We start from the raw sequence: 26,206 nt of genomic DNA, 5'->3' as shown, positions 1-26,206 counted from the left end.
GTCGTAGAAGGTAGAACGTTCCACAGAGGTTCTGAAAGTTCTATCTTTTTTGATGTTTCCCACACCTACCCCGAAAAAGTTTAGGTAGCATGAAGCCAAAATACAAAAGGCTTCAAAAGAGGGTGCACCCAACATGAAGACGCTGCATGTTGGGTGGGTACAATAGTTGTTTTCGTTTTTTATATTTCATTTATACTGCATAGTTATGGATCCACTTTCTGGTTTAATGCCTATATGTGCTATGTTTATGAACTACTACTTAGGTGTAGACTTAATATCCTTGGCTTAATTTAAAGAGTGATTATGCATAAACCTAGCTTCAACATCTGCAAAAGAGAACACTTAAATATATTTAACTGTACCTGTGTGTGGGGGGGTTCCTTTTGTATACCTGTACATTTATTTCTGTTGTATTATGTAGACAGGAGTGATTGAAAAAACCAAGATGTTCTCTGAGCTCCTACAAATTCTCGCCGTATTGCAGTGGATCCTGACCATCCTGCTCTTGGGTATGGATACTTACCATAGCCATATAAATGACTCCACCAACAATGGACCTACTCTGTAGGCAGTATGTATACAAAAGAAAACAAAATATCTGTTAATCGCGTTATAATACAAATACACCATAATACAAAAAAGTACTTTACAGGTGGTGCTTAGCAACATATACAAATTAAATGTGTCCGCAGGAAATGGCGGGACGTATGTATGTGGCAGTTGCTTTTACTAAGTAACATGATCTAATTAATGTGCAGATATCATTTAGGAAAAAAAGTATATTCGTCACTTTTGAAGAAAGATGGGGGACTGTTGTTACAGGATAGTGCAACTACTGTGGCATATTCTGGAGGCAACAATCAGTCTGGCTGGGTCTGGGTATCTCCTGTATCTTTTTGAATTTTTAAAAAATAATGTAAGGTATGGACTGAAGGAGGGAGGGAAAGCATATTTTACAAAACAACACATGAGTCGCCTACATGGTTCCTGTTTTACACAAGATAATGTTTTCAGGTAGCTGCCTATTATTCATTTGTATGTGTTCTAACTCTGTTAGGTTTGCTTCATCTACAATATAAACACCCTGACTCCTTTTTATATTGCTGATGGTAAACAATCGAATGACTCAGTCTTAATCACCCAGCGGGGCACTCTGCCTAATAAAAGTTGAAGGAACAGACTTGAATAAAAAAATCTTTTTAATTGAGAACCACAAAATGGTTGTTGCCTGTCAACGAAACAGAAAAAGGCAGTTTATTGAAAAATATATTATTATTATTATTATTTTAAAGACCATGAACATAAGGCTATCTAAATCATATTCGCATATTGATCAGTCTCATCAGTATTCTAATTTAGGTAACATAAAAAGCGCTCGAGTGCATTTAATATATTAAATCACCGGAAAGAGATGGAATCCTCACCTGAATGAGATAATGTAAATAAATGCCACTTTAATTTTATTTATATAAGACAATCCATTTTGTTTTATATGATTGCTATAATAATGACCAATCTGCATTTAGGTTTTTATATATAACCTTGCCATGCAGTTCTCTGGAATCTGTTGGCTCTATATAATGAAAGCTAATATTACTGCTACTAATAATACCTTTAGTAGGTCACCCAGGCTGCATGAAGGGAGTCCATACTGTACTGTGATCACATGACCTATTTAACTGGGGACTTCAATAAAGAGAGCAGAATGAACGGTTGCATTGATTGACATGCAGTCCTACAGTGGACATTCTGCATAAGCATTTGGGAAGTCTTCTGAAGCATGGTGGCCATTCTGTTTAAATAGAGAAAAGTAAATCACCTTATTAGTAATTATTAGGTTCATTGCATATCTAAACTACATGCATTCCCTAGTGTGAGCACTGATGACTTTCCTGTTGGATTCCCAGGTCCAGTTTGTGTCCTCTTGATCATCTGTCTTGTATGTAGCTCCCTGTGGCCATTGCTTGCACTCTACACCATCTGGATGATATCTGAATGGAATACACCAGAGAGAGGTAAGGCAAAACCCGCACATAAATTAATGAGTACATTCATATACATTGCCACAAACCTGCTTTATAGCACAATTACCTACACAGGGATTCAAAGACTTGTCATTTTACTTTTATCACTGACCTCTTAAGAGGCAGGTGGTACCGCTGGCTGCAACATTTGTATAATGTCAATCACATACGGTATATAATGTCAATCCCTTTAGAGTGATAACTGATTTGTTTTCGACGTGTGCCTCTGCCACGGTCTAATAACAAATCTAGACGACTTCATGATTTTACTTGCATCAGATTTCATCTGCTCGTTTCTTTACAACACACACTAAATGCTTTATATCTCAAAATATATTTTACATTTAAAATAATATTCTGTATGCAATAACCATAGGCAGACATGGATGGTATTTGTTAAAGGGTAACTTAGGTCACCTACTGAATATTTCTGCATTGTTAAACGTAGTCTACCACAGGGCTCGACAGAGCGTTTGTCAGCCTCTTACATCCACAAAAAAATGCCCCCGCGTCACCACACGGGGGCGCTGCTGCTGTCTGCCCAGGAGTCTGGGCAGACAGCACAGCCACTCAGAGCCCGCCCCCGAGCCTGAGACCCCTCCCACGGAGTGAGCCTGTAGGCTGAAACCGCGATTGCTGCAAAACCAGCAATAGCGTTTTCAGCTGCCTCAGGCAGCTTCAGGAAAGGGGGTTCAGTGCATCCCCCTGCTGCCTGATCGCTCCATGAGACCGACAGTGCAGCGTTAACCCCTTCAATGCCGCGGCATTTAGGGGTTAATTCCCGTTTTGTAAGGGGCTCTGCTGCTGGTGGTCTGCCTCGAAGCCCAGGCAGACCAGCAACAGCAAAAATGAGCCCCCACAAGCCCTTTGATGATTCCTGTAGGCATGGAAGCCTACAGCAGTCATCAGAGACTCCCCCCTGCAATGGCTGGTCTATAGACCAGCAATTGCTTCCCAGCTTCCAGGGATAGGGGGAGAGGGTTCTTTGGTCTCCACATGAGTGTGGAGGCCAGCCCCAACACCCCCTGCTGCCTGATCGCTCCATGAGAGCGACAGTGCAGCGTTAACCCCTTCAATTCCACAATTGGCTCCTAACTTTTTTAGCTGGCGCCTACATTTACAACAAATTTGTCAAGCCCTGGTCTACCATACCGATAAATATTGCACTTTGTGTGTTTGATGCTACCTTGTTTGCTTAAAACGTGTTATATCATAAATAATCATAAACAGTATTCGGTGGAACTTGTATTTCCGTGTAATATTACAGGCATCGCCATACTGAACCAGGTTGTAGCGGTTTATAATCTCTTCCCTTTAAATTGTGTGTATATCCCTCCTGATTCTGGCTTCCAATCCTGTCTTCTGAACCAGCCCCCTCGAAACCACATTTCCACTTAATCGTTCCCTCTGAAATTGTGTTCTCTGTTCTTTCGCGTGGTTCCGACTTCAGAATGACCTCCATTTCATTACAGGTGGAAGGAGATGTCAGTGGATGAGTCAGTTGACTATTTGGAAGTATTTCAGAGATTATTTTCCAGTAAAGGTTTGTTTATACTCATTGAGAACCCGTGTTCTGTACATAACACATTCACTCTTTGACGTGAACATTATCCCAGTGAAAAGGCGGTGAACATCACCAAGGGCAATATAGAAAAAGAAGTGCATTTAGAGCCAAGGCCACTGGTGCAGTGAGCCTCTCAACCATTATAGAACTCCAACACCAACACTGCTTGTTATTAAAAAAACATATAACCGTTGGACGAAATGATAGTGTAAATGCTTTAAAAAATTCACAACTACTAAAACTGATTTTTATCACATTCTTTTCTTTTTGGAATCGGAATCAGAATGTTACACATTAAGGTAGTTATTAAATGACATTTTCCCTTTTTATTTACAGTGTCACTTGTATTTCCAGAGTGCCTCAATATATATATATGTGTGTGTAGTTTATACTGCAGTGACTTTGGTTTTAATGATTATGATATACCAGTTATTCTAGATGAGGGATTGAAACAAATAACTTGGATTATATAGGTAGTAATAACAAAATATAACTGTAATAAGTAAACAGATTTTTTTTTCTTCTCTTTCTCCCCAGCTCCATAAAACTGCTGATCTGGATCCAAATCAAAATTATATATTCGGATACCACCCACACGGGATCATGAGCGTCGGGGTCTTCTGTAATTTTCTGACAGAGAGTACAGGCTTTTCACAGCTTTTCCCCAAGCTGAGGCCATATGTAACCACTTTAGCGGGCAATTTTAAAGTGCCTTTTTATAGAGATTATCTTCTGGCTATAGGTAAACATTCTATAAAATACATTGGGCGGGAAGGGTACAGTGGATTTACACACTCATATTATACAGAACCAGGGGTGGTGCTAGGTCTCCCAAAGATGTGGGACTAGAGCCAACGGCAGATTTGATAGCAGTGGAGTGCGCTTTGGGAGTGGTCGCTGCGTACACTATATAGATATATATATATATATATAGATAGATAGATATATATATATATAACGAGTGTATTTAAATTTATTGAGACTGTTAAGCTGAGTGCTGACATTGTAGACATATATACACACAAAAATATTTCCAAAAGATTTATAAAATCATTTCCAGCAACCTCTGTGAAATATAGTCTATCTGCTTGAGACCTCTAGTGTTAATTCTATAATCTCTTTATCTCTCCCCCATTTCATTATCTCTCCTCTTTACCTTTCCCCACTTTTAATTCTCTCCCCTTCTCGTTACCTCTTCTAGTTCCTTTCCTCTCTCCCCTTTCTCCCCGTCTCTTATTATAACTCTACTCCTCTGTATCTCAACCTCTCATTTTTCTTTATCTCTCCCTTTGTTCTCATATGCATTTCTTTCCTATCTCTACACTTATTCATTACATTTGGCATCTTTTCCCCATATCTCCATTGCCTCTCCCCCTGTAGCTTGCATAAGCAGTGTCACATATTTTTACACGCACTCATTTGCACAAGGCTTACACACTCATGCCAACACACATACTCACTAAAATGCACTTACATATTCACACCCTTGGTGATACACAGTTACACATACACTCACATCACCTTACACATCAATGCTCACAAACACTTACACATACATACATGCATGCTTACTATAATGCTTATTATACACTTACATGTATAATACATACATGTTACATAGTTACATAGTCCATCAAGCTCAACCTTTCTATCTAACCTTTCTATTCTTGATCCAAAAGAAGGCAAAAAACCCTAATTAAGCTACTTCAAATTCTGCCATCAGGGGAAAAAAATTCCTTCTTGACTCCAAGAGGCAATCGGATTTCTCCTTGGATCAAGAAGCTCTAAAATATTAATGTTATTTTATTTATAGCCCTATGTATATGTATTGAACTATGTACAGAAGTCCCATTTTGGAATGCATTTTAAAAAAATAAATACATGCGCTAATTTGCCTGAAGAAAGATGTATAATGGGCTCCAATGTGTATTTTTAGTTAAACCATGGGGGTAGTGTTCCTTTAATATTAACCAACCTTGGCAACCTATGCATTGGTACGTCATACCTTCCAGAGAAAGAGTTGATGTTGTGATACCATGTATATATATATATATATATATATATATATATATATATATATATATATATACACTGAAGTGAATATCATGATCAAACATTAATAGTTCAATCATAATTTCTTGCCGAATTTTCACTAAATGGTCTGAATGCCAAAGTAAAAGTCTATTTCTTTACCTCATCGGTAGAAGAGGTACATGCCTGCTTTTGAATCACAAGCCTTCTGTCTAAAAACTCCTGTTAATATCCTTGCCTGGAACAAAGGACATTCCAACAACTATCTAAGACAATGTTTAAAAATCTAATGGGGTCACTTAGATAGTTGAGTTTGGAGAACAGCAGTAAGCAAAACATAATTAGTGTGTGTTAGCCTTGGGATGAACCACGTGTGGGCTTGTCATGGTCACTTGTCACAATGTTGCTTTCTGTTGCAGGAATGTGCTCTGTGGCCCATGCGTCTATCGACTACCTCTTGTCACACAACGGCCTTGGCAATGCGGTGGTGATTGTAGTTGGAGGGGCCTCTGAGGCTTTAAAGTGCTCCAAACACCACCATATACTCACACTGAAGAACAGAAAGGGTTTCATCAGGAAGGCACTTACTACTGGGTAAAAAGCTTTAAAAGTGTTAAACCACAAATGTTTCCAGTATGACAGTGTCTAATACCGTAGATTGTAGGCTTACAGTGCTGTCTTCTGTACCAGAAAGTGTGTTATTGTTGACTTGTACATTTTCAATTTTAATGTTTAATTTTTGCTATCTGCTATTATTTAACTATACCAAATGACAAGACCTCAGTGTCTTTAAACGTTTAATAAAACACTATACGTTTTGTAATGGGCTCAAATGGTTGCCTTGGAGGATGTTCCTGGCTTCTCCATCATTTCGCACTGTACTGGGCGATCTTGTCGATGCCCCCCCTGACCCAGGCATCACTTAAGTGGGTTTCCTCTCTGCGCAGTATTGCCCCCCCCCCCCGCAGGTTTCTCCGGGCTTCTCCATCGTTTTCCTTTTTTGACCCTACAGTCAGTCCGCTACACTCCTCTCTTTTTATGGACGAGTACAGACGGCGACCTGTCTGCCCGTTTCGTTCTTATCCACCTTTTCAGCCGCCCGGGCATCCACATATGCAATCACTGGTATATTTGCAATTACGTGCTTTGTTTTGTTCTGTTTTGATTTGTTTTGTTTTATTTGCTTACTTTTGTTCTGTACTTAACACTCTCCGGGATGATGCTGCCTGCAGGCTGTTCTCGGTGCGTTGCGACTGTGGCATTGCTTATGTTATTCCGTTGTCGGCGTCTTTATTCCGCTCGTGCGGCACATCTTGCTGTATAGCATAACCTCTAGCTCTGTCCCTTCTCTTGATTGTAACTTACCTGATGTAAGATGTGTTTATTGTTACATGACGCCTGTTGTATCTTTTCCTCGACTGTACGCACTGTTCACATCTTATCAATAAAACGGAGATTGAAAAAAAAATAAAAAATAAAAAAAATAAAACACTATACGTTTTGTTTGCCACTGGAGACATACATTTTATTCCACTTTTTGCGATTTCTTAAAAGAAGGAAAGTTTCTCTCCAGTGCAATGGAATATGCTGGTGCCTTATAAATAAATTGTAATTCATTCACTATCACAATTCTATCGTGTAGGATAGGATATGACCTAGTTGCATGATGCAAAAGTCTAGCTGGATGATTTCTTACAGAAGACATCAATATTGTGAATATTGTATATCAGTGTATTTCTCTCAAAGAACATTTCAAATAAGAATGCGCTGTTGGCCCATTCAGACGTTCTTATTCATTCATTCCTCCACAGTTCCTCGTTGGTTCCTGTGTATTCTTTCGGAGAAAATGAGGTGCTTCATCAATACCAATTTGAAGCTGGAAGTTGGATCAGAAGCCTTCAAGAATCATTCCTGCACGTTGTGGGATTTGCTCCCTGCATCTTCTTTGGAAGAGGGATTTTCTCCAGCAGTTCCAGAGGAATCATGCCGTTACGTAGGGCCATCAACACAGTGGGTTAGTGTTATTTCATCTCCAGCTCCTCAATCTAATAAACAATGAGAAAAGATTCTCAGAGTTTTGCCACAGCCCTTTCTGAAATTTAAATGGGTTTCATATTAATATCCTTAGTTCCACTAGGGTGCCATACACTTTTTTATTAGTAATTAAGCCCTGAGGTCAGTGGCTTCACTGTGAAGAAACTCAAAAAAGTGACAGGTGCCACGGTGGAGGTACGTTTAGGTAGATTTGCTTGTGTATTGGACATTTAGGAGAAAGAATAAAAAAACTGCATCATATGGTATAATCAAACATGGAAATTTGTTGATTTCATACATTTGCATACCTCGTGTTCCTAAATCAGTGGTGCAATTTGTATGGTGACCTCTTCAGGAGCCTTTCGGTGGGTGATTTTCATTTTCAGCTAGCACTGTTTTCCCTATTTTGTTTATTTGCTTGTATACAAACTAGAAGTCTCAGTCTGTGCATAATTCCCATGTGTGGCTTTTTTGTTTGCAAGGCCTGAGGGATCTTTATACACGCTAACAAGCGCAGAGGAAGATGTAATGTAAGGAAGTTTTACGTTCCGTAGAGGGTGGTAGTTACACTGAACAGCTTTCCAGCAGAGGTAGTCCAGGTTAATACAGTGAGATTTTCAATGTGCATTACATAGGCAGCAGCCTATCCTAAATCTCAGACAAGACCAAGGATCAAGTAATGTTTTATAGCAGGAAAAAGATGGGCTGAATGGGGAAACATATTATGTACCCCACGTCATGACTGAGCAGGTAAGGCGGAGAGAAGTGTTGGCGGTTGTGTTTTGGGATGACTGAGCAGGTAAGGCGGAGAGAAGTGTTGGCGGTTGTGTTTTGGGATGACTGAGCAGGTAAGGCGGAGAGAAGTGTTGGCGGTTGTGTTTTGGGATGACTGAGCAGGTAAGGCGGAGAGAAGTGTTGGCTGATGTGTCTTAATTTCTTAATCATTATATTGCCTTTCAGTTGGAAAACCCATCCCGGTGCCTAAACTAGAAAACCCCTCTGAGCAGCAGGTTGACACCTACCACGCTCTGTATGTCAGCTCTCTGCAGGAGCTCTTTGATACCCACAAGCAATGTTTTGGTCTGCGGCAAGAAGAATCTTTAATACTGGTTTGAAAGCTACTGAGACGGATCAATGGAGCAAATATCAGTGCAGCGCACAAAGATTGTAATCTCTACTGGAGGAATCTGTCAAGATACCGTGTCCTCATAACAGGGCTATGAATAACAAACAATCCTAGATAACAAAACAATCCTACAAACGCAATAACCTGCCCCTTGAATCCCGTTTTATTATTCTCCTGCCAAGTTATGTGTTTAATATATTGAGCTTCTCAATACAAATGTAAGAATGTGTACAATAAAGATATCTTGTTGTGGGTATTTGTTCATGACTTCCGTACCGGTGACTAATGAACATTTTGCTGTGGTTCTGTTGAATGTAGGTTAAACGGCAAGATTAGCTTGTGTTGTACTTGTTTAAAAGGAGTCATTAAATTGAAACTTAAATGATGTATAAATTAAATTGGGAACTGCTGGGTGCCAGTGAGAATCCCAACACGCGCAGCAAATGATGCCATACATCTCCAGCAAGGCAAGGGGTGGGGAACATGGATAAATGAGTAAAAAGAATTCTGATTGATCATATATGCAGCTACACGCTGAAATATATAAAATATTTAAAAATAAAACAACAAAATATAAGGAGACACCCTGCTATCGTATGCATATTTGGATCATTATGTTTTCAGCTTCTCCTTCTGATCATTTTACCTTTGGCTATGATTGTGGATAGCGATTAAAGTATTTATTAGGGTATACGTGAAATATGATGGAGTAGCAAACTACATCGGAAAGAAAGTAACAAAGACGCACAACTTGACGGTTCCACAATAAAGTCACTTTATAAGCAGCCAGGCTCCAGCAACCACAGGGTGACAGCACCTAGACTGAACTCTCTCCCTTACAAAGGGTTAATACTAACCAGTGGGGCCGCATTACTGTGAGCCCAGTAAGACTCTCCTGCGATGCCAGGCCCTCTGTGGATACCATTAATTATTCGGGGATCCCAGTGTGCTTCTTATTATAAATGGCTCCAGTGCCTGGCATATGATATAGTCACCTTTTTCATTTATAGACTTTTGATTTCTCAGGCAAACACATAAAATTGGCAACATTAAAAAGTTCGCCATTATAGGAATTAAAGCAACAGAAGAACATCAAATAATTGTAAAGCTCTGCTAACACCTCCTAGTTAAATAACTATAAAAATGTATATAAATATAAACTACAGTGACATAAAAACACACACACATATATATGCACACGTGATTTATGAGTTTGCATTTGATCTCAGCCAAAAAAGCGAAGTAAACTTTCAAATCCTTTTCAGAGACCCAGTGTTCAAATATTTACATAATTTCCTGATTCCCGGCTAAATGCATGCGTCCTGGTTTGAATAAAAGAAAAAAAATACACAACAAACAAAACAAGTGCGGACATATAAGACATAGTTTATTCCGCTGAGGTGCAATCCCGTCCACGCGCGACCTGCGTTACAAAGGGCAAATATTCTCCCGCAAACACTCCAATGTATTCCTGAAACATTCCTCTGACTGTAACCTCTAGTAACCCCTGGATCGCCCCGGTGTTACGTCACAAGCTAGCCTCTCAACGCGCCACTCTCTCTCGTCCAATCAAACGCAGGTTATCTTGGTCTCAATGACAGAGGAGGAAGGAAGTAGAACGATACGGGGCGCGTTCCAATGGAAGGAAGGGGCACACCTCTACTAAGCTGCTTGCTGATTGGCTGGAGGAGGCGTGGTTGTGCGTCACGCTCGACTGTACGATTTCACGGCAGTGTCACCGGCTACGGCCAGCACCTTGTGCGTGTGTGTCCTGCGTACATCATTATAACAGCTATCAGCAGCCGGGGCGCCTTGCCCTCCCGCCTTCGCGGTAAGTTGCTCTCCTTCCGGTCGTCACCTGACCAGCTTTAACGCTATCTTTTCCATAATTCTATATAGATACGCGCTAAAGTCTACGTCTTATTTCATTCGTCGATGCGGCCGCCCCTATTGTCTGCCTAGGTGCCTTATTGTAGCTCATTGGCTCTTGACGCTCTACACCAAGCGTCGTTTTTTTAAGACGTCACACAGCGCATATAGATTCATGCTCTGTATCTGACGCGTTATATTTCCAGATATGATGCATTCGCGTGTGTCTTATCCCTTTAAGGACCTATTGATGCAGAACACAATTTTGAACAATGATAAAGATTTCAGTTGTTGAATAATAATTAAAAAAACCTCCTTCAGACTCCCCATGGCTTCTCCCTCCTTAATACTTTGTGTCTTGAAATTATAGTCTGTCCTAGAAATCAGGACATGTGATCCCCATGCAGTAAGGCCTTGTTGATTAGCCAGATCCTTGTCCTCTTGGCCTTCATTGTTTCGTAAGCAAGTCTAATTCTGTCAGTTAGTAGAGGGCCTGATATGTTTCATTAACCAGTTTCTTTGATTGTATTCTGTTACATTTGGATATTTGATGATAAACTGTAATGCTTAATTCAGAACGCATCTCAAAGTGTATGTAAAAATGGCACATTAATGCATTTATCTACCAGAGGGTGGTAGATAACTGGAACAGCCTCCCATCAGAAGTGGTAGAAGCTAATCGGCTGATTGAATTTAAGCATGCATGGGATAGGCATAAAGCTATCCCAAATCTAAGACAAGACAAAGTACTAAACATGGTCTGAGTGTTTACTGCAGCTGACGCTTGAGAATATTTATGCTACATTCATCTTTATTCTATTATAATCACTTCTGATCTTTCTTTTTTTTTATCTGATACTTTAAAGCACGTAAACAAATGTTCGCACGCTTGGAAGGTCTACAGTCCTTGGCTATTATGTATACATGGCTCTCACCGGCTTCTTAACAATAAAAGGGCTGTTTTCTTCAGCGGCTTTATCTATAGAAATAGAATTACCATGGTGATCCAGTTAATGGGAAGAAGCCATATTGGTTCATCTTCATGTATGAAGTGCGGTGGGTGTAGGTTCAGAGAGTCGGGGGTTAAGTGAACTGGAAACCAGTTGGATTTTATAGAACATATATAAAATATTCCTAGTTAGGTAGCCCAGAGCCCTATATCTGTGGGATGTATGTGCTGCCTTAATTTTTTAATCTGTAATCAGCAGTTTGGATCAATCCTCAACCCAAGATTACGGTATATAGGATTTTGCTTTAGCACGTTAAATAGTCTGTGGCTTTGGAAAGCGATAGGTCCTCCTCTTTAAAGTGGTGAGATAGCGTTGGGGCTACGTGTCATTCATACACATGCACCCCGTCATTCATACGCGTGCACCACGCAATTCTAGGAACACGCTTTTCTAATGCCTGTCGGCATGATCCAGACCAAACATGTCTAGGATGCTTTTTGCCACAAACCAAAAAAAATGCTTCCTAATGTGATCTGATTTATTGGTGACCGTTATATCAATTTTGTATTATTTTAGATTTGTTTGCATCTTTTCTTCACAAGTAGTTTCTTTTCTTAGCCATAACAGCTTCTAGTTATGCTACAGATGGCCATCTGTTGTAAAGTATGGAATCTTGGCTCAGATGTGGGCCAAATTTGATCATTACTCGTTGCGTCTCTAAGCTTTAGAGCCACGTATTAACGCAACGGTACAAAGAGTCACGAGCCCTGCCGCCTCGACTTAAAGTGAATTCCAGGAAGTTAGATTAAAGGTAGTGATATACATCATTCTATTGCTTGCCCATCACATTTAGTTTATCCTCTGAGTTTCAATGGGCTCTGTAAATGAGAGAATATGTGTGATGGTGATTCTGGAGTCGGATGTATTGCTCCTTGTGCCTGCAGCCCAGAACCTGACGTGTAATGTTTAGCTAGTGCCAAGTTCTGCATTTACTTCCGTGTTTATCTGCCAGTATCAAAGGATTTCTTTTTAATACATTGGTATGCAATACAGAGGATACCTATGTAGTAAATCACGAGATTTCCTCTGCCTCCTGGGCAATGGGAGAGCAATTGGCTGCCTTACACAAACACATGTCCCACTAACGCCTCCTCCCCGGGATGTCAATGTGGTTTATGTAGCAAAGTTTAGGTAATGAGGTGTGGACTTGGCCCACTGGAGGGTTGCGTGGCATCACTTTTTTGTTTAGGTCCAACACCAAGGCCATTCTGCTAGGGAAAACCCCTCACCTTGTAACATAACCTTCAAGTAAGTGAACACTGGTCAGATCCCCCCCTTATATAGTGCCGTCATATCCAGCGAAGTACAGTGGGTAAAAAATTGTGTCATATAATAAAAGTTAAGGGCAGATCTGATCAAATGGGTTTTGCCCTACTTGCCACTGGAACTTATTTCAGCGAAACCCTAGAAAATCAAAAGGAAGCTATAGATCGCCATTCATGGCCGACTAGTGGCTGGTGGTGCTGTGCGTTCTAATGCAGTTCCAGTACTAATGTGGGGGGTCCGTGGCTGTCCAGTGGTACTACTTTATGGTGAACTATGTTTGTACTTTTTTCCTCACAATCTTAACATATTTTTAATCTGATACGATGGCGGCATTGCCCAATGGCTTCCTACACACGTTAAATTCCCGGCTCGCACTTCTTTTAAGGACCGATCTCCATCATTATATACAGTAATCATGTTATATCAAAGTTTGTGTTCCAAAATGTAATATTCCACATGTGGATTCACATAGCGAGTGAAGTGGCTTTGGAATCTCATCCTTATTCAGTGCAAGTTATTAATTCACTTTATTCAGGCCTTAATCACCAGTATGATAAATGCATCAAAGGCTTGTAGGCCCTCATTGTGTTCCTTTCTCCAGCACATGGAGCAGAGCTGAAGGCTAGCGATCTCTGCCCCTTTAGTGCTTCTAAAAGCCCCCCTTGTGCTGCAGCAGCTCAGCTGGGTACCAGGAAAGCGTCGCACTCCATCACATACTCCACAAGGCCTAGTTTTAATCATCTATGAGATGCTCTCACCAGCTGCTCTCGCTGGTTACAGTTGAGGGACCCCTATGTGATCTTTAGGTTTCTTTTGTCTCTTCCTGTTCTGAGGCTTCTATCAGATGAAGTCTTATAGAAACAATACCTCTCTGTCGCCTGTCCTGAAAGGATGGTTGTGTTCTCCTGTGAGATTGATGGGACAAATGCTTCTGAAATGGTCATCAGTCCCCTAACTGGAGCCATTAATTCATCATTTACTGAAGCAGTCTAGGCAAGTCTATCATACACATGGATGTCTAATAAACCAGGCATGACTGTTTGATGTATATGCCTAACCTGCACGTGGGATCAATTGCTGCAGAACATTGTGATGTCGCTGGAGGCCACGCTTTTGACCGTGTTAGTCCTTCCACAGAGGATATGAAAATCTGCTTGGTGGCCTGTCGTGTACATTAAATCAGAGTCGCAGGGAAGAGCGGACTCTTATAACTGACCACTGCGAATAGGGCTGATAAGCAATGCCGGCTTTGAAACTTTCTGCGTACCGATTCTGCTATACGGTCACAATCTATAGGGCAGTAAACACTTACACTTTACAACAGTTGGAGCTTATTTTATGAAGAAGCCAACATGAAACGCCTCCCCGTCGTTGCTATTGTAGGTATCTATATCAAGTTGTGTTTTTTACAAAGTGAAATTATTAGCTGGTATTTAATGGTTTTTGTTTTTTATTCCAGTATTGCTGCAAAATGGTTAAACTGATTTAAAATGCCATCTGTCACAACTTTGAGGCTGCTTGTGCACCGTAAGGAGATTAAAATGAGACCGTGTAGTGTGTTTTGATTTCTCTCTCCATGTACAGCGCTACCCAAAACAGTTTCAACTGTGTCAACGCCACAACATCATGCATCCAGCAGTGCCAGGTGTAGCGGGTGTCAGCCGGTTTTACCCATGGCTTCCCTTGACACACAGACAAATTCCCAAGTTCCCAAATGTAAGGTGTTGCCCTGTACCATGTGTAATGTATAAGCTCCCAGGAGGGAATTGGTTCATCATATATACTGTAGGGTAGCACCTTTCTTCTGCTTATCCGCCAAATGCCAGCCTGTCCCTGTGCCCAGGGATATCATGGTATTATACCAGCTGAAACCAATTCTGCGTGGTTGGAATGGTCACTCTTCCATCAGTTAATGTAATTTGTGCCCAGGGTTATCTGGAGTATGCACATAGGTTTATTCACTATAGGGAGAGTTGTGGTTTCTCGATGAGTCCGTTTATATGTTCTCAAGGTCCAGCCCGGTTAATATTTCTTCACTCCCTTCACCCTTTACATGATACATGATACATTATACAGGGCCAGTTCAGCCATTCTTGCTGGAGAAATCTATCAATGTTGACCCCTCATGATGAAACTACAACTTTTCCCCTCCCAGTCTTCCCTGGATTCTCCTTGCATGCCTCATCAATACCGCAGAAAGCAGATTTGTGCTGTATTATTGTACAGTTCTATGTGATAAGGTATACCTGTTACAAACCCACCTAATGTGTATATCATCTTCTTAATCTAAACATCTATAGTACATCATGGCATGAGCTATAGGTGCTTCTCATAAATGTGATTGTAGTTATACTGAAACTCTGCCGGATGAGGGCCGCAGCTCCCCTTTGCCCACGGGTCTGTTGTACGTACTATAAAGGAGCTCACCGCACTCTCCGTATAGAAACATCTCATGTATTGCTACTGCATTCTTTAATATCTAGGAAAGTGAGCGGTCTGCTCTCGGGGGCTCTGGCTGGACCAGGAGAGATTTTCAGGCAAAAGCCCTGTGCGCTTTAGCAAATTCGACGTTTTTTCTCTGATAAAAACCGCGCTTGGCGGCTCCCTTGGGAAACGTATAGAATATGGGATGTGCTGGGCTGCTCCGGCTGCTGGGCTCCTGGGCTCCGGTCTTGGTGCGTGTGCAGCTCTGTAATAAGAAGCAAGCTATCTTTTGTGTTCCTTTTTCTGGGCTGACATCCAGATCCAGGCTAATCACGTTGTATTCAATTCCCGTAACTCTGTCACTGATGATATTATTTTATCGTTTTTGTTGGTTTATTTGTAGGAACAAATAGAAAGCGGTCACAGTGCCCATCCCGTGACGTTCTCCTATTCAGTCTTTCTGTTGTCACCCTGGGCGATTCAGTAAAGCGTGAGTTTGTGGGCGAGCATGAAAGGAGTGCTGCGGTTTTACCTCACAGGCTTGACTACAAATTATAAAGGGCCGACCCTGCCATGTTCTTCCTGTAACATGGATTGAGCTGGCCCTGCATACTGCATAGGTCAAATAACTTTTTTTAATAGGAAACAAGGACACTTCTAGCTGCGGACGGGTTCTCTAACGATCAATTGCGCTTTTATACTTAAACTTGGATCAGTGAACACAACGTGCCATTGGAGCACAGGAGTGATGGGAGTTATAAGGGCCTCTGTACACCTATGAAGATATTACATTTCCAGCTACAATAGTCATTTATAGCCTGAACACCATCTGCGCTGTTTCTGATCTATTTCATGTTATTTCAATGGACAAAATGTGCTTTTCTAGTGTATTATGTAATATATGTATAATACGCATTAATATGAGAAGTTTGCGGGATGCCATTGCTTCTATTACATTAACTGGTAAAACTTTTCCAACTTGGGAACTTGATTCGTATTTCAGCGCCTCCTCAGATCTCTTATCAGGAAAATGAATGGCTTGGCTGAAAGCATCTGCAGGAGTGCTGATCTATGGTGTTTAGTTGACTCGTTTCACATAAATAAAATATATTCTGATGAAGCTTTGTGATCTTGGTGCTTCTGCGCTGCGCATGCGGGCTCTGGAGAGATGGACGGGTCCGTGATTGTGTGCTGACGTGGATTCGGGTAACAGGCGTCTGTGTGCATTGCAGGATTCAGTGACGTTTACGTTCAGGCACCAGACCAGTCGCTGAGATTCGCTTCCACCTCCCTAAAAACAAAAAGACCTGGAAGTTCACTGGAGGCCATCCCTTTGCGGACTCATCAGCGGTCGAAACAAACCTCTCTATTCATGGCACAGCCATGACGTACCCCTGGTGATGGGGAATCGTGTAACGACTTTTAAATAGATGGCACGGCTCCGTGTCCTTCCAAGCACAGAAGAAGCATTTACTGTGGTTTGGATATAAGTAGGGCTGCAACTAACGATTATTTTCATAATCGATTAGTTGGCCAATTATTTTTTCGATTAATCGGGTAAAAAAAAATATGCACATTTTTCGTTTATTTAAAATAAAAACTTATAATTTACAATGGCATTTCACGATTTGCCGCCTTATTTTACTGACATAATAATTAAAGCTATATTTTAAGAACCTCAAAAATACCAAAAAAAGCTTTACTAGTAAATATTCATGTAAACTATTTTTGCCCAGTTATGCACATCTCACCCCTAGCTTGCCTCTCTGTCCCAGAAATGCCTTATACCCCCTATATGCTACTCTGCCCCTATATATGCCTTATACCCTCCTATATGTCAGAGATGCCACTGTGTCCCCTGATATGCCTTATACCCCTCCTGATATGCCTTATACCCCTCCTGATATGCCTTATAGCCCCCTATATGCCACTCTGTCCCCTAATATGCCTTATACCCCCTATATGCCACTCTGTCCCCTGATATGCCTTATAGCCCCCTATATGCCTTTTACCCTTGATATGCCACCATGCCCCCTGATATGCATTTTACCCTTGATATGCCACCATGCCCCCTGAAATGCCTTTTACCCCTATATGCCAGAGATGCCACTGTGCCCCCTGATATGCCTTATAGCGCCTTCATGCCACTGTGCCCCCTGATATGCCTTATAGCCCCTTTATGCCATTGTCCCCCCTGATACGCCTTATAGCCTCTTTATGCCACTGTGACCCCTGATACGCCTTATAGTGCCTTCACGCCACTGTGCCCCCTGATACGCCTTATAGCCCCTTTATGCCACTGTGCCCCCTGATACGCCTTATAGCCCATTTATGCCACTGTCCCCCCTGATATGCCTTATAGCCCCTTTATGGCACTGTCCCCCCTGATACCACTGTGCCCCCTGATATGTCTTATGCCCCCCCGATATAAGAAAAACTGACATCGCTAAAATAGGTTTTTTATATTTATTAAATATAGACAAAAAAAATTAATACACAATGCAATATAAATATATATAAATATATTGACAATATAAACAATAAATCAAATATTACAGACATCAAAAAATAAAAAAACACAAATTAAAGAATGCACATAATTAATAGATCCCGCAAAAATTCTACCTGCCCCAGCAAGGGTTAATATATCAACAGAAGAAACACAGGGCAAATGAGCATAAAAATAAAGATAATACTTACCCAGTGCTGCTTACTTGTCTTGTTTTTCTTCTGTTGATATATTAACCCCTGGTGGGGCAGGTGGAAGTGGCAGTACACAGTGCACATCGCGCACTAAAATCCAAACCCCCTGCAGCGCTGCACGGGACCTGGATCCTCTTCGACAGCCGCTTCTTCCCTCCGCTTCCGTTGGGGCTTCCATGATGGAAGCCGCACCGGAAGGTCACGTGACGACGGGTTCAGTAATAGAAACCCCGGCGGAAGTGGAGGGGAGAAGCGGAGGATGTCTGCGCGTTTTGCACAGACACTCACCGGGTGGCAGAGAGGATCCAGGTCTCCTGCAGCGTTGCGGGGGGTCTGGATTCTAGAGTTATAATCCGACGATTATTATCGATTATTGTCGATTTTATCGATTCGTTATTGCAGCCCTAGATATAAGTGGCAGTGCTATGTGAAAGCACATTAACCCTGTGAATGCAGTGCACGGCACCGGAATGCCCATATGTCCCCATACTCTTCTAGGTCTCACTATAACTACCGCATTTGCTCCATTATAAGACGAGGTTTTTTTCCCCTCGTCTTATAATCAGACCTTAAATAGGTCTGACTATGAGACTAAGATCCAGATCCCCCGCAGTGCTGCAGGGGACCCGGATCCTCCTGTCTTATGGCCCCCCCCCCCCCCCAACTCACCGGTGCTAGTGACTCCCCGGTGTGTTGTCCAGGCAGCGGGTAGACGTCTAATCTGATCACTGACTACTGGGGGAAGGTCTGCACGATGGACTCAGACAAGCCCCACTGCTAACTGCACCTCCTTCCGGCGGCAGCGAAAGTTGTCTCTGCGAATCGCGTAGACCTCTACATGCTGCACCGGTAAGTTTGGGAGAGGGAGGGGGGTGTTAAATGGGGGGCATAAGGCAGTTTTGTTTGAAATGCCTTTTAACCCCCTTAATGCCACTCTGCCTACAGAAATGCCTTTTAACCCTCTATATGCCACTCTGTCTCCTGAAATGCCTTATACCTCCCTATATGCCACTCTGCCCCATAATATGCCTTTTAACCTCCTAAATGCCAGAGTGGCATATAGGGGTATAAGGCATTTCTGGAGGCAGAGTGGCACATAGGGGGTCAAAAGGCATATCATTGGGCACAGCGGCATATAGAGGGTTAAAAGGCATATCATGGGGAACAGTAGCATTTAGAGGGTTAAAAGGCATATCATGGGGCAAAGTGGCATATATGGGGTATAAGGCATTTCTGGGGCAGAGTGGCAAGCCTGGGGAAGTTCACGTTTACTGGTAAAACTTTTTTCCTATAGGATCATCTTATATTCAGGCTTTTTCTTTTCATAAATTAATATTCATATTGTGGGGGACGTCTTATAATCAGGGTCGTCTTTTATAATCAAGCAAATACGGTATAGGGCAAACAATTAAAACCTTAGTATTATGGGGCAGAGCTGGACATCTTTAGTTAGTCCATCTCCAGTTAAACGGAAGTGATCATAAACGAGTACATTTTTTAATTTTCGGCCAAATGATTTTAGCAGTAATGTCTCCTTGGTTTATGGGATTCATTACAAAGGGGGAGTTACCCTACTGGGCTCCCCATATGGCCCTTTTACACTATGGAGCCTGTGCCTAAAGGGGCCACGTGTCTGTTAGGAGGTGGGTGTTGCCCTGGGGCAGGCATAGAGTAGCTCTGTATATATAGGACACCATCAGGGAGGTAAACAGAACAGTCTGCAGCTGAGGGATCTGCTGGTGTTGTATTTCACTGATGCGTTTCTCTGGAGTTTTTGCTAGTTGTAAAGGATTTCTCTTTTTGTAGAGCACCAGCATAGGAAAAACAAAGACTTTCTACTGGACTCTCAAACAACCTAAGTGATTTAAATAAAACCCCAACGGGCTCAATAGAAATAAAGGAACATACTTACATATACCGTATTTCCCCAAGTATAAGACACTCCCATGTACAAGACGCACCTTAATTTTGGGGCCTGAAATTTGAAAAAATATATATTACATAAAGTTATTGTACTGGCTTCCTGGGCATGATATGAGTGTGATTGATGTTAGCTGCTAGAAATTGTTAGCAATCACACTCCTATCATGTGCATGTACTGGCTGGCTGAACATCACTTTCAGCCTCCCTGTGCCCACTACACACGGATCCATACTAACACACACACACACACACACACGCTCATTCATTTACTCCCCCACTCTTACCTGAACTGCAGATCTGGTGCCGTTCGCAGACTTCTGTGGGGCCCCTGTTTCCCTCTGTGTTGTCTCGACGGAACTGAGACGCTGCTGAGCAACACAGAGGTAAGCAGCAGGTTGCACTGTAAGACGCACCCAGTTTTTAGACCCCTAATTTTCTAAAACAGGTACGTCTTATACATGGGGAAATACTGTACGTTCTACGCATATGCAGAAGCAATCGGCTGAAGTCAATGGGACTGAACGCGAGAGATAGATGTGCGCTTGCTGGTGATGCGGTTGGCTGACTTCAGTGGGAATTGAGCTCCAATTGACTACAGTGTTGCTACAGGGTGTGAGTAGGTGTATTTAAGTATGCTCCTGGCTTCAGTGGACACGACACTCAAATAGGCTTTGAAAATATAAATACAATTTGGCGTAACTAGACTGTTTCTTTAAGTTATGGCAATTTTGATGGGTATTGTTGGTCCATTAATGAAATATTTGTCTAGCAGACTGTAAAAACATTGTAAAGTACGAAGAGAATAGGCCGTGGATCACGCTCATCCCCTGCAGATCTAAGCTAAAACAATTACCACTCATCTGCCAGCAGAAACAGGTTTTATGCAACCTGATATAACCCCTCGTTCCCTGGCTAGCTTTGAGGGATGACTTTGACAAATAGATCCTGATTAGAAAGAAGTTATGGATTTGGTGGGGAAAAAAGGCATCTGCATTTAGCTATTGTCCAAAAGCTTTCAGATAGATCTGCTGCCACTCAACGGCAGTGACACGTTTCACAGGCAGAAGGACATCTGCCTTTTGTATGGCTTCTTCTGCATATTTATTGTGTAGTGTGGTGTTTGTGTTACTACTAGGTGTGTATGCAGCAGAAGGAAAGATGCTGCTCTCTGCCATAGTGATTAAACACAAGTGTGCTTGTGCAAAATGATGGTGCCGGTGTAAGTGTCACAAGGGTGCTCTCTACTAGGGGTACCAAATGGAATAACTCCTCGTACAATACATTGATTTGGTGTCCATAGCTTTGTCTCTAGACCCTCATGTTTAAAATGTCTTGCATCTTCTTTGGACTTTGGAGTAATGCAGATAGAACATAGAATTTGACAGCAGAAAAGACTCATTGTGCCCATTTTTCCTGATGTAGAAATTCAGACCTTAATCGGTTTTTGGCCTCTGACTAATTTTAAAGAATTCGTAAAACCGGATAGCCCGGGGTCATCACGTGAGACCGTGAAATGATTTGGTATTGTGTTATGTGTGTGCAGTAGTATGTTTGCTTACTCCTGTTAAATGTCATCCCAGCACCACCAGCTGGCTAAACATGGGATCATATAATAAAGTTGGTAATATTCAGAGCTATCATTTATTATTCTTCATCAGATTCCGCAGCGCTGTACAAAGGGCAGGCAGGACATAACAAGTAGTATATAACAAAATGACATAAAGAAGCAGTTTATTTTGTGTGGCTGTAAAAACCATTGAAATGTTTGAGCATTGTTAATAATGTTGGAATTTCCCTAATGTTGCCTTTTTATTATCTCTTGTGGCTATTTATGATACTTTAATGGACGGATACCGTTTGTGTTACAGTGCTTTATTTAATATATCGATTTATGTTTTCTTCCTTAGGTAAAGTTAGCTGTTCACGTGACCGCCCTCCACAAACGCCAACCGTTTAAAATGCAGATAAAGGAAGATATAAATCCAGTTCTTCTCTACCTCTTACGTTTCCTGATGTGGCTGTACGACGTCATCAGCTTCGTGCCGTGGTTCTTGCTCTCTGGTGCTAGACAGCGGCAGATACGTGCAAACCGCGTGAAGGCCAGACCCATCAATGACACTCCTGGTAGTCCTTTCCGGTCGGTGGACAGCTTCCATAGTCTAGCATCCTCCTTGTATCCGGGCTGTGATACTCTTGAGAAAGTTTTCAAGCATGCTGCTGACGTTTTCCAGAACAAGAGCTGCCTTGGAACCAGAGAGGTACTGAGTGAAGAGGATGAGGTCCAGCCTAATGGAAAGGTCTTTAAAAAGGTGAGTCTCGAGAGTACAGCTTGGGTTTGGGAGACAAAACATTAATTGGTCTATCTGTTGTTCCCTAGAAGGTCACAAACAAATTTTGGGAAGCTTTTTTTCAGTTTCAGTGTAAATTTTAGAGTTTGCAGCAAAAACTTGATTGAAAGGACTGTCTAATATCCCAGGCAGCCAACGAAACGAAGAATGAATGTTAAGGTACTGTGTGTACGCAGCAGAACATCTCCTCCGTGGTCTGATGTTTCAGGCAACGATCAGTCAATCAGTGGTAGAAAAGGACTCCTATTGAAAGTGTTTTCTGTGCATAGGGGGTCTTCTTAGTTCCCCTCAGCAACCCTCGCTGAACCAGAGCTGCTATTTATGGTCTTCGACATTCAACAGTGCCCAGAATGACGCTTCTAATACTGCATTTAGTTACAAAATGTTCCATTCAGCAGACTAGGTGGAAAATGAGATTTAAATCTCTATGTTTATATGTTGTACTGCATCCCAGTCCTCGTCCATCTAGAATTTTAGCTTTAAGCGTCCTCTTGTTTATTGAGGTAGACAGTCCTTGGCTGAGAATACTGTATCTTCATTACTCTCTTCTTTGTGGCTTCTTACCATGTATGTGGGTGGATAAAATAGTTTATGGTGTAGCATCTGATTGCTCTATTGGTTGGTTTGTGGGGTTTATTCACTAAACGGAGAGTCAGTGGTTCAGTATTCATTATGAAGGGCTAAGGTGGCCCTGTATAATCTTTAATTCAATGTGTAAACTCAGTGTGAGCTTAACTATACCTTTATACAGGGCCAGCTCAGTGGGTTTGGTCTGTGGTGCAGTCAGTGTTAGTAGAGTCCGCCGCTGTCTGCAGTTTTAAGTCTCTCCACTAAGGGGCAGTAGTGTCCTTTCTGATGCATTGTGAAGTGCAGTGCTCTGAATAGAGGTGTTTAATCTTACAAGAAACTGCTTGTCATGCTGCATCTGTTTTTATTTACTAATTGTTTAATATCGGTATTAACTCCTTTGTTTCGATATAGAATGTTAGACATTCTTGGTCTAGGAAGACAGATGTACAAACGCACTATGCACAAATGGGAGATATATGCGTACGCACTAAAGCACCCACAACATTTACACGCAGGCAGAGCCGTCTATTGACTAGTCTACTTTTCCCCTTGAAAAAGAGAAAAAAAAAGTGTTGTTTTCTCTGATCGTTTGCTACTCTTTACATGTTACCAGGTGATCTTGGGAAAATACAACTGGACGACCTACGAGGAGGTGTACTTGCTAGCGTCTCAGTTTGGAAACGGACTTGCTGCGCTCGGACAGAAACCTAAAGCGAACATTGCGATTTTCTGTGAGACCCGAGCAGAGTGGATGATGGCCGCGCAGGCCTGCTTCATGCACAACTTCCCACGTGAGTACTTTGCACGCGTTTAAAGGAAATTAATCACAGCAGGCTTTGGAGCTATTGGTCAACGCTTAGCAGAGCAAAACATGGATCGTTCTCGGAAACTAGTACGCCGCATGAATGTATGCATAACTATTAGTTTTGTTTAGATCCCGGGACCAGATTGTTGTCCTCTTGTGTTGATTGCCTTCCCATTTGTAGCCGCCTTATGACCTAGCCCTTTGTGCTGCTAGTAGCTACTTGACGTTAGACTATAACCAACCCGCCTATTTCTTACTTTGTTACAAATAATATGTAAGAATAGAAGGTGCACATGCATCATTTTTACATGATATCCTCCACGAGGCTAGCTCGGATTCATACGCTCTTATATTATTCCAACACTCGCACATCATTCCTCACGTATGCACTGCACTCAACATCACTCGCCCAATCAGCCCTCATCCGTATCAGAGAGCCACCTGGAAGAGGCAAGTTGTGTTTTCACCCGCTGCCGGAGTAACAGTCAGACGAGTACGTTCTTTGTCTTGGCGTGAAAGATTTGAAACCCTGTTAACTTGTGCATATCTGTACATTTGCACGCCATGTATGAGCCATGCTTGTGTCACATGTTATCTTTTAATGAAAAAAAAAATCGGACGTGCACCCCAAGGTATGTACTGGAATCATCGTACATGGTCTATTTATAGGCAATCATTAGGGGGAAAAAGTAAAGCATTTATATTGTTGGTGAATTTTCAGTTCTTTAATTTCTACTTTATAAAATAATCTATTACACGAGGGGATGGACTGAATGGTTTGTATCTGCTGTCAAATTCTATGTTTCTGTTTTTTCTTATTAATTTGCCCCTAATTGATACTCCGTCTTTATGCCGTCTCTTCATTCAATTTAAACTAGAAAAAAAAAAATCCAAGTTAGCATTGCTGGTATTATTACAGACCTCCAGGGCCCGTGGTTGGTGTAATCACTCGGAGACTATTGCTTCACCCATAGCATTCCACGTGGTGTTACTGGATAATCGTGTATTTGCAGTAAATGTTTGGCTGTTTGTAGATTCCTTTGACTCGCGTCCTTTCCATAATTTGTTTATTGTGCACCCTCTGAAGATTTGATGTCATGTACAGTAAAGTCGCTCTGGGGTGACACATCAGCCATCACCTGCTGGCACGTCACAGGGGTTCCCATTACACATACTGCTTATACAGTAAATTCCCTACCTACCGCTAACTGGAACCTCAGCGTGACCCCCTTCCCCCAATCCACTCCAAAATCCAGAAGCTTGACTATCCAATGTAAACAAACCGCCGGTCCTCTCTTCACCCCCACTCCAGTTTTCCCATCAACTTGATGGCCCGCAGCAGGATGTGAGGGGGAGAGCCGTGTACTTGGGACACGGGGTCTTCGAGCCTGATCTGGCTGTTTGAAACGTGCAGCGTCTCACTCCTGCCCTTTCCCCCAACTCACAACTGCTGCTCTTGCACTTTATACAGCCAGCCCTGAGTCACTTAGAAACGTCCTTGTCTTGGAATGGAAAGCAATTTTTGTCCAATTAAATAACATGAAATGGATTTTAATGAAATATAGAGGTCCTTTGTCACTCCCATCACTCCTGTGTTCCAATGGTACGTTAGATAATTTTATTTGCAATTATGTTAGAAGTGTTCCCCATGAAAACATCTAGATGTCCTAAGTGACGGTAGAGTGTGTGTAATATATATATATATATATATATATATATATATAATATATATATATCGCATACCGTGCATGTTACCAGTTGACGTGCGTGTATTTTACTTTGTTGTATGGTATGGGTGTGGAATTGTTGGGATAGGAACCTATTCCCTACAAAGGAAGTTTGCAGGAGAGCAGAACATTCCAACTCCTTGATATCACTATACATGGTGACGGGCAATCCCAGTGGGCTTCTCCTGAAAGGGCTGGGCAGCCCCTGTATAATGCATAATCTGCAAAGCCAACTCTGCAGGCGATGTTACAGTGCAAACTACCTCTTTAGCGTGGATAATTTAACTTTACTGTACCCCGTTATGAACAGACTTTTTTTTTTTTGTTTGTTTGAATCATCTTTTCACACTGCACAGAATAAAATTTAAAGAGTGAATAATCATTGGATAATGCATGGATTAAATTACGCATTATTGTACAAAATGATACAAGATGTATGAATTTTGAATTCATATGAAACATTTTTTAAAACCTATTACAAATTAGAAAAAAAAAGCGCAAAAAAGAACATTCCCTTGAATATGTGTATGTGTGTGTATATATGTGTAATATATATATATTATACCTGGAATAAACAAAATTGCTGCTGTTTGCCAAATAGCACTGTTGGATGGCCCACTGCTTATTACATTGGATTTCTATACACATTTAAATCTTATCTGGTACAATTGGATTTGCTCTGCTGTTTAATCCACTCTCCCAAAGCTTGTATAAACTGGTAGCAACTTTTTGGCAGCCGTCGCAAATAGTGCATTAAGGGTTCTTAAGTTAACAGCGGTACT

The 26,206-nt window shown here is 41.7% G+C and overlaps 2 protein-coding genes across 7 annotated transcripts in view; both read left to right on the top strand.

The window, feature by feature from the left end:
* The first annotated feature begins 442 nt into the window (after positions 1-442).
* Positions 443-8,768, top strand: LOC149288295 (diacylglycerol O-acyltransferase 2-like). Its single transcript, XM_089492040.1, has 7 exons — positions 443-509; positions 1,908-2,015; positions 3,497-3,567; positions 4,126-4,330; positions 6,039-6,213; positions 7,431-7,633; positions 8,614-8,768. The coding sequence occupies exons 1-7, from the start codon at positions 446-448 to the stop codon at positions 8,766-8,768; spliced, it is 981 nt and encodes a 326-aa protein (XP_089348166.1). The 5' UTR covers positions 443-445.
* Positions 8,769-21,932: 13,164 nt separating this feature from the next.
* LOC149288294 (fatty acid CoA ligase Acsl3-like) overlaps positions 21,933-26,206 on the top strand; it is a 32,249-nt gene continuing 27,975 nt past the window's right edge. For all 6 annotated transcript variants that reach the window (XM_089492039.1, XM_089492038.1, XM_089492036.1 and 3 more), the window contains exons 1-2: positions 21,933-22,283; positions 23,506-23,683. In XM_089492039.1, the coding sequence (XP_089348165.1) occupies positions 21,933-22,283; positions 23,506-23,683 (529 nt within the window). The remainder of the gene's footprint in view (positions 22,284-23,505; positions 23,684-26,206) is intronic.

The sequence above is a fragment of the Sceloporus occidentalis genome, unplaced genomic scaffold, assembly GCF_023333645.1.
Source record: "Sceloporus occidentalis isolate IW3139 unplaced genomic scaffold, rSceOcc1.0.p SCAF_53, whole genome shotgun sequence".
Classification (NCBI taxonomy): domain Eukaryota; kingdom Metazoa; phylum Chordata; class Lepidosauria; order Squamata; family Phrynosomatidae; genus Sceloporus; species Sceloporus occidentalis.
Note: the sequence above shows the minus strand (reverse complement) of the source record. Positions and strands in the feature narration are given on the sequence as shown.